The 8,041-nt window shown below is 62.6% G+C and overlaps 1 protein-coding gene across 1 annotated transcript; it reads right to left on the bottom strand.

The window, feature by feature from the left end:
• Positions 1-2,509: 2,509 nt before the first annotated feature.
• On the bottom strand, positions 2,510-7,795 carry GHDC (GH3 domain containing). Its single transcript, XM_054088368.1, has 9 exons — positions 7,698-7,795; positions 6,190-6,430; positions 5,976-6,109; positions 5,314-5,893; positions 4,877-5,060; positions 4,713-4,784; positions 4,458-4,591; positions 3,767-3,855; positions 2,510-3,623 (listed from the first exon to the last, which is right to left on the bottom strand). Exons 2-9 carry the CDS (start codon positions 6,395-6,397, stop codon positions 3,423-3,425), a joined length of 1,602 nt encoding a protein of 533 aa, XP_053944343.1. The 5' UTR covers positions 6,398-6,430; positions 7,698-7,795; the 3' UTR covers positions 2,510-3,422.
• Between the last annotated feature and the right edge of the window lie 246 nt (positions 7,796-8,041).

Here is an 8,041-nt window from a genome sequence, read left to right on the forward strand (position 1 = left end):
GGAGGCGGATCGGCGGGGAGGAGGGGATGGGCCGGGGGCGGGGACGGAGACACCACCCCCTGCCTTCCCCGCCTCGGGATGCAGCGGTGGAGACACCGGGGACCGGGCAGCGGCACCTCCCGCCGGCGGCGCAGCGACCGCCCTGAGAAGGGCATCCCCACCCCGCACTCGCCCTAAAACGAGCCCAAAGCCTGCAGCCGGGCACCCGAAATGATCCTGCACCCTGCAGCCAGGCACCTGAAACGAGCCTGCACCCTGCAGCTGAGCACCAAAAACGATCTTGCACCTTGCACAGGCACCTAAAATGAGCCCGAACCCTGCAGCTGAGCACCCGAAATGAGCCCAAAACCTGCAACTGAGCACCCGAAATGAGCCCGAACCCTGCAACTGAGCACCCGAAATGAGCCCGAACCTGCAGCTGAGCACCCGAAATGAGCCCAAAACCTGCAACTGAGCACCTGAAATGAGCCTGAACCTTGCAGCTGAGCATCCGAAATGAGCCTGAACCCTGCACTCAGGCACCTGAAACGAGCCTGCACCCTGCAGCTGAGCACCAAAAACGATCTTGCACTTTGCAGCCAGGCACCCGAAACGAGCCTGAACCCTGCAGCTAAGCACCCGAAATGAGCCTGAACACTGCAGGCTGGCACCTGAAATGAGGCCGAACCCTGTAGCTGAGCACCCCAAATGAGGCCGAACCCTGTGGCTGAGCACCCGAAATGAGCCCGAACCCTGCAGCTGGGCACCCAAAATGATCCTGCACCCTGCAGCTGAGCACCAAAAACGATCTTGCACCTTGCAGCCAGGCACCCAAAATTAGCCCGAACCCTGCAGCTGAGCACCCAAAATGAGTCCAAACCCTGCAGCCTGCACCCGGGCACCTGAAACGAGCCTGCACCCTGCAGCTGAGCACAAAAACCGACCTTGCACCTTGCAGCCAGGCACCTAAAATGAGCCTGCACCCTGCAGACTGGCACCGAAAATGAGCCCAAACCCTACAGGCTTGCACCCTGCAGCCTGGTGTCCAAACCCAGCTCACACCTCACAGCCTGGCATCCTGCAGGTTACGTGGAATGAGCCCGCACCCTGCATCCTGGCACCTCAATTAAGCCTGCAGACTGGCACCCAAAATGAGCCTGCAGCCTGGCACCTTGCAGCTTGGTGCCCAAACCCAGCTCACACCCTGCAGCTTGGCATCCTGCAGCCTGGTACCCGAAATGAGTCCACGCCCTGCAGCCGGGCACCCCCACTCAGCACATACCCTGCAGCCTGGCACCCAAACCAAGCCTGCACCCTGCACCCTGCAGCCTGGCAATCAAATCGCCCTTGCACCCTGCAGCCTGGCACCCAAACCGAGCCTGCACCCTGGAGCCTGGCAATCAAATTGCCCTTGCACCGTACAGCCTGGCACCCAAACTGAGCCTGCACCCTGCAGCCTGGCACCCAAACCGAGCCTGCACCCTGCAGCCTGCAGCCTGGCAATCAAATCGCCCTTGCACCGTACAGCCTGGCACCACACCACGCAGCCCAGCACCCAAACCAAGCCTGCACCCTGCAGCCTGCAGCCTGGCAATCAAATCGCCCTTGCACCGTACAGCCTGGCACCACACCATGCAGCCCAGCACCCAAACCAAGCCTGCAGCGGGGTCGGCACCCAGCCAGGGGCAGGGGGCAACCAGAGCTGGGCCAAAGTGAGCCAGAGCCACCCGATGGGACCTTGGGCCAGCCCAGCTCTCCTGGTCAAGGGGCTCAAGGGGAGGAGTGCGACTGCAGTGCCTCCAGGATGGGCTGCCCTGGGTGCAGGCATTGGCAGGGCGCGCGTGGCGCAGGCAGCGGGACCAGCATCCCACTGGGTGCTCTGGGCTGGATCCAGATGCACAGGTCTCTGCCTGGGAGGCTTTGCCACCTCAGCCTTTACCCAACCACTACCCACTCTGCTCTCCACTAACCCCATCCCATTCCCTGCCCGTGCCAAGCACCCTCAATGCCAGCTGGCTCAGCACCAGCATCCCTGCTCCAAAGGCAGCAATCCACAGCCCCGCAGGCATCGCCATCCCAACCCCAGGCCCCATTTCTCTTCTATTTGCAGCAGGAATTTTACTCCAGGCTTTTCTTCTGGCAGGGATGGGAGGAGGAAGGGGCCTTAGCATGGTTTCCATCCCTGATGGAGGCTTTGGCTGCGCTGGGGGATGCTTTGTGTGGACCTTGTTCAAGACATTGTCCTCTGCCAGCATCCTGGCTTGCCCCCACCCCAGCAGCAGCTGCCAGCACAGCAGGTTCCTTACACACCGCGGGTCACCAGCTCTTAAAATAAACCTTCACAAGCAGGAGGGGAGAGGACCGGTCCCCCCGCCTGGTGCATCACTGCCTCAAAGGCACAAAGAGCCAGATGCTCCCAGAGCCCCCGCCAGCCGCTGAACTGGTTAAATATTCATGCCTGCCCCTTCCCCAGCACCCCAGAGGAAACAACAGCAACTCCTCAACCACCTAAGCATCAAGAAATGCCTTTAATGAGGGTTAAAAATAATAGTATATTAAAAAAAAAATCAATCCCAGAGCGCTGCCCTTTATTTATTTTTTAGATAATCCTCCTTGATTTTGCTTCTGCTTTTTTTTAAACATCCAAAGCAGCCCTTCCTGGAATTTGTTGTTTCCTAACCGGGCAAATGTGTGCTGCAGCCCGGTAGAGGGTACGCTCTGTGGCATTTGCCACCACCACCCACTGTGCCCCCCGCCCGCAGTGCCAATGTGCCACAGGGAGCTCCGTGCGGGGCTGAGCTTCTGCGTGGGGCTGAGGCTCTGCTGCTCCTCCTGTTCCTGAGGACGTTTTGGCTGTCCCCACAGCAGGACCTGGATGCTCCATGATGCTCACGAGCACCCATGGACCCACCCTGCATCCAGAAGAGCACATCCACTGGTGAGAACCCAGGGCTGGGGTGGGCTGCAGCTCTCCAATGCCCCCAGGGTTGGCTGCAGGCTGAGGTGTCACTTGGGGAAGGAACGTGCACCCACTCTGCTGCAGCTTCCCACGGGCACTGCAAAGGCACTGAGCAAAGCAGGATGAGCCGTGGCTGCTGGAAGCACGACCTGGATGCTCCATGATGCTCACGAGCACCCATGGTCCTACCTGGTACCCAGAAGAGTTCTGCGAAGAGCTAAGCCTGCTGGTGAGTGCCCAGGGCTGGGGTGGGATGCTGCTCCATCCCCGCCAGCAGCACTGAGCGAGGTGCCCACCAGCACCCGCTACCATCACGGAGCAGAGGCACAGCCGAGCTCGCTAGCTCCATTCTGCTTCCCTCAGCCAAACTCTCCGGGGCTGGGCACCCTCAGCCCTGCACCTCTTGCCAGAGGCTCCGCTCCGCTCCCTCGTCGGAAGCCACACGCCAAGCAAATCCCAGGGCGGGAGGGACCCCTGGGCTGCTCTAGGAGATGACGGTGCTCTGGATGAGCTGCAGCAGCCGCTCCTCCCGCAGGACTCTGGGCATGGGGAGGGGGGACCCCAGTGCCTCCCGCAACCGGACGAAGCCCCTGGCTCCAACCATGTGCAGGCGCAGGGGCCCGATGCTGCCCTTGAAGCGGAAGGATTTATAGGTGGGGAAATCCTCCTGGAGACATTGGTCCAGCTGCAGAGAGAGGACACGTTGCCCACGATGCTCCAGCAGCGGCTGTCCTGGGGGAGCAGCCATCTCCCCCCACGGCACTGCAGCAAAGCAGCTGTGGCCACTGTGGCCACCGTGACCTTGCACAAAGCCCATGTCCCCCTCACCTTGTACCGCTGCCCCTCCGACAGATCCCTCAGGCCCCGCAGCTCCACGAACACCTCGTAGTGGGGGGCAACGGCCCCCGAAGAGGCACCTGCGGCAGCACCCCAAAAGCGTTAAAGCCCCGCAGGTAACCTGCGGCTGGCGGAGCCCAAGGCAGCACTAGCCACGCTTTTGGGGGGGCTCAGAATCCTGGGTTCAAGTTTTGGGTCCCTCATTGAGAGGTTGGAGCGCATCCAGAGAAGCGCATGGAGCTGGGGAAGGGGCTGGAGAATAGGGGTTATGAGGAGCGTCTGAGGGACCTGGGGCTGTTTAGCCTGGAGGAGGTTGAGGGGAGACCTCATCGCTGTCTATAACACCCCCGAAAGGAGGTCGTGGGGAGGTGGGTCCTGGTCTCTTCTCCCAAGGAACAAGTGACAGGACAAGAGGAAACAGCCTCGAGTTGCGCCAGGGCAAATTAAATTGGATATCAGGAAAAATGTCTTCACTGAAAGGGTTCTCAGGCACTGGCAGAGGCTGCCCAGGGAGGTGGTGGAGTTCCCATCCCTGGAGGTGCTTAAAAGATGGGTAAATGAAGTGCTCAGGGATATGATTTAGTAGTGGACAGGTATGGTTGGACTTGATGATCTCAAAGGTCTTTTCCAACCCAGCGATTCCATGATTCTGTGATTCAGACACCTCATGGAGAGGACTCACCCAGCAAAGCACTCTCCACGCAGATGTAGTCAACCAAGCGAGCGCCCGGCCACAATCCCACGGCACGGCAGAGGCTCCGGCAGAACCGATCCTCAGGGATGCTCTCACCCCGCACACTCAGCACCTGGCTTTCCCTGCGGGATAGCAGTCAAGGTGGGTTCCCCATGCCCCAGGTGCCACCAGCACCGTCCAATTCGGACCATCCCCAGCACAGAGCCCCCCTGAAGTGATGGGCAGAGGTCGGGGTGTCCTCACCTGCGTACGGGCTCCACGATAGGACATTGCTTGTGGAAGCCAGCCACCCTCAGCACCTCCCCGGCACGGCACCTGCGTGGGTAGAGAGGGTGTCAGGGGGTCCAGGGTTGGGTGCATGGGGTGGGAAGGTGGCCCCCCCAGAAACCACAGCAGGGAGAAAGCACCTGTATTCTCCCGGCTGGGCTGTAAGGACCAGTCCATACTCGCGCCCTTCCCAAAGCTCATCCAGCAGCACCGTCTGCGGCTCCTCCTCGGCCGGGCAGGGCAGGAACTCGTAGAAAGCCCAGTCTGGGCACAGCAAGAATCGGGGTGTTTGCTCCTCCGGCCACAGGTTCACACCGAGCAGCGCTGGGCAAGAAGGCAACGTGTGTCAGTGCGAGAATTCCAAACCCTCCCATCCCTGCCCAAACAGCCTCAGCCCCCTCCGGGAGGGAATTTCATGGCCAATCCCAGGACAGAGGTGGTTTTGGAACAGGCAGGACTCTCCAGGGAGGGATGTGGCATAAGAGATGCACCCACACCTGTGGGGCAGAGGGGCTGTTGTGCTGCCGCGCAGCCTCCCCCGTGCACCCGGCGCAGAGACCCGCGTGGGGACACTCACCTCCCGCCGCCCCATAGAAGGGGCAGTAGAACGGCAGCCCCTTGCAGTCAGCCTGGCGGAGGGCACGGCAGTAGAGCTGCTCCGCGCCGTGCGCCGTCCCCACCACCACCACCACCTCCAGCTGCGGCCACAGGCGCTGCACGATGCCCTCGAAGCCACGAGCACACTCAGCGCGCACTTCGGCCGCCCGGGCGGCATTGGGGGCCAACAGCGCCTGCAGTTGGCCCCGCGCATCCTCTGCTAGCCCAGCCTGGGGGCTCAGCTCGCCCAGCTCCAAGTCCTGAGCCAGCCCGGGCCACTCAGCACGCAAGGTGGCCAGCGCGTCGTGCAGCTCGGTAGCCAGCCCGGCTTCCAGCACGCGCAGGGCACGCTCGCGCAGGGCGAAGAGGAGCTGCACTCGCAGCGCGGCAGCTCGCGAGGGAAGGGCGCTCGCCTCGGCCGGGGTGCAGTACAGGGAGGGCAGCGGCCAACCCGCCCGGGCGCGGGGGTGTCTGGGTGCCCAGGAGAGCAGCGCCGTGCCCCGGCGAGCCAGCGCCTGCGGGAAGGCGGCGTGGAGGGCGTCCAGATAGAGCAGAGAGCCCTGTGTGGAGAGAGGTGTGGGTCAGGCAGGGGGGGCAGCGTGGTCCCCATCTGGGGTGCCTGCGCTCCTGTGACCCCCGTACCTGCAGAGGGGGGTCGGTGCCCCAGCAGCAGCAGAGCAGCGCCCAGGGGCGCAGCGGGGGGGGATGCACACTCAGCACCCCATCAGAGGGGCAGCTTTGTCCCAGCGGGTGTCGCTCCCGGAATGCTTCTGAGCCTGCCAAGAGAGGAGCAGGGTGAGTGGGGTGACCCCAGGGACCCCCAACTCCAGCCTCACCCCATGGCTCTGCCGCTCACCGTGGGCTGTGCCGGCGGGCAGCAGCCGCCGCAAACGCCGCTCCTGGCTGAGCCGAACCTCGCTGCCCAGCAGCTCCAGTCGTCGCCGGTAGCGGACGGCGGCACAGAGCAGCACGGAACGGGCCAGGCGATGCCGTAGCACGGCAGAGGCACGCAGGGTCACGGTCACGGCCACCGCCACAGCCACCACCGTCACCACCAGCAGCATCCTGGGCTGGGACCACTGCCACCAAGCTGAGACCTTGGGACCGGGAGTCCCAGCATGGATCTGGGCACCCGGATCCCCCAAACCGCTGCCCCCCAGCAGGGACCCGGGCACCTGGATCCCCCCTTGCCTTCCACCCTCAACAGGGACCTGAGCACAAGGACCCCCCACCTCCAGCAGAGACCTGGGCACTGGGACCCCCCTCACCTCCCACCTCCAAGCAGGGATTTGGGTAGTGGGACCCCCATTTCCTCCTGCCCCTAACAGGGACCTGGGGACTGGGATGCCCTCACCTTCCACCACCCAGCAGCGACCTGGGCACCGACACCCCCCAACGGGGACCAGACACCAGCATCCCCCATCCCGGCAGCAACCGGGGTACTGGGACCCCCCCTCTTCTCCTGCCCCCCAACAGCGACCCAGACACCAGTATCCTCAACCCCAACAGGGATTTGGGTACCGGGACCCCCCTCTTCTCCTGGCCCCCAACATGGACCCCAACACCAGTATCCTCAACCCCAACAGGGATTTGGGGACTGGGACCCCCCTCTTCTCCTGTTCCCCAACAGCAACCCCGACACCAGTATCCCCAACAGGGATTTCGGTACCGGGACCCCCCTCTTCTCCTGCCCCCAACCCCAACAGTGATTTGGGGACCAGGACCCCCCTCTTCTCCTGCCCCCCAACAGCAACCCAGACATCAGTATCCCCAACAGTGATTTGGGTACCGGGACCCCCCCCTCTTCTCCTGCCCTCCAACAGGGACCCCGACACCACTATCCTCAACCCCAACAGTGATTTGGGGATTGGGACCCCCCTCTTCTCCTGCCCCCAACAGGGACCCCAACACCACTATCCTCAACCCCAACAGGGATTTGGGTACCGGGACCCCCCTCTTCTCCTGCCCCCCAACATGGACCCAGACACCAGTATCCCCCAACCCCAACAGTGATTTGGGTACCGGGATCCCCCTCTTCTCCTGCCCCCTAACAGCAACCCAGACATCAGTATCCCCAACAGGGATTTGGGTACCGGGACCCCCCCTCTTCTCCTGCCCCCCAACCCCAACAGTGATTTGGGGACCAGGACCCCCCCTCTTCTCCTGGCCCCCAACACGGACCCACACACCAGTATCCTCAACCCCAACAGTGATTTGGGGGTTGGGACCTCCCTCTTCTCCTGTCCCCCAACAGGGACCCCAACACCACTATCCTCAACCCCAACAGGGATGTGGGGACCAGGACCCCCCTCTTCTCCTGCCCCCCAACCCCAGCAGTGATTTGGGGACCGGGACCCCCCTCACCTTCCACCCCCCGCAGGGACCGGGGTAGGGGTCGCTCCTTCCCCCCCGGTCCCGGTTCCCCCCGCAGCTATTCCGCCTCCGGCAGAAGTGACGGTGAAGGATCGCGACCGGCACCGCCCCGCGGCGGCTCTGCCTTTACTTTTGTTTTCCTTTTCTCCTTCAACACCGAATTAAATCGCAATGAAAACCCAGGAGCGAACTCCTCGTTTCGGCCAAGGAACGCTCCTTTTCTTTAAAAAAAAAAATATATAATAACCAAACCCCCAAACCAGGGCCATTTATGTGTTTTACATCGGGAAAAACGACCCAGACCCCTCCCTCGATCTCCCCCCCCCCAGGCTGAG

This window comes from Cuculus canorus, chromosome 25, assembly GCF_017976375.1.
Source record: "Cuculus canorus isolate bCucCan1 chromosome 25, bCucCan1.pri, whole genome shotgun sequence".
Taxonomy (NCBI): Eukaryota; Metazoa; Chordata; class Aves; order Cuculiformes; family Cuculidae; genus Cuculus; species Cuculus canorus.

Bases quoted from the DNA above. Each gene is read 5' to 3' on its own strand.
- GHDC (XM_054088368.1), bottom strand. From the start codon at position 6,397: ATGCTGCTGGTGGTGACGGTGGTGGCTGTGGCGGTGGCCGTGACCGTG. The intron at 4,785-4,876 runs GTGCTTTCTCCC...CTACCCACGCAG, and splicing joins GCCCAGCCGGGAGAATACAG to GTGCCGTGCCGGGGAGGTGC. The intron at 3,624-3,766 runs GTGAGGGGGACA...CTCTCTCTGCAG, and splicing joins CGGAGGGGCAGCGGTACAAG to CTGGACCAATGTCTCCAGGA.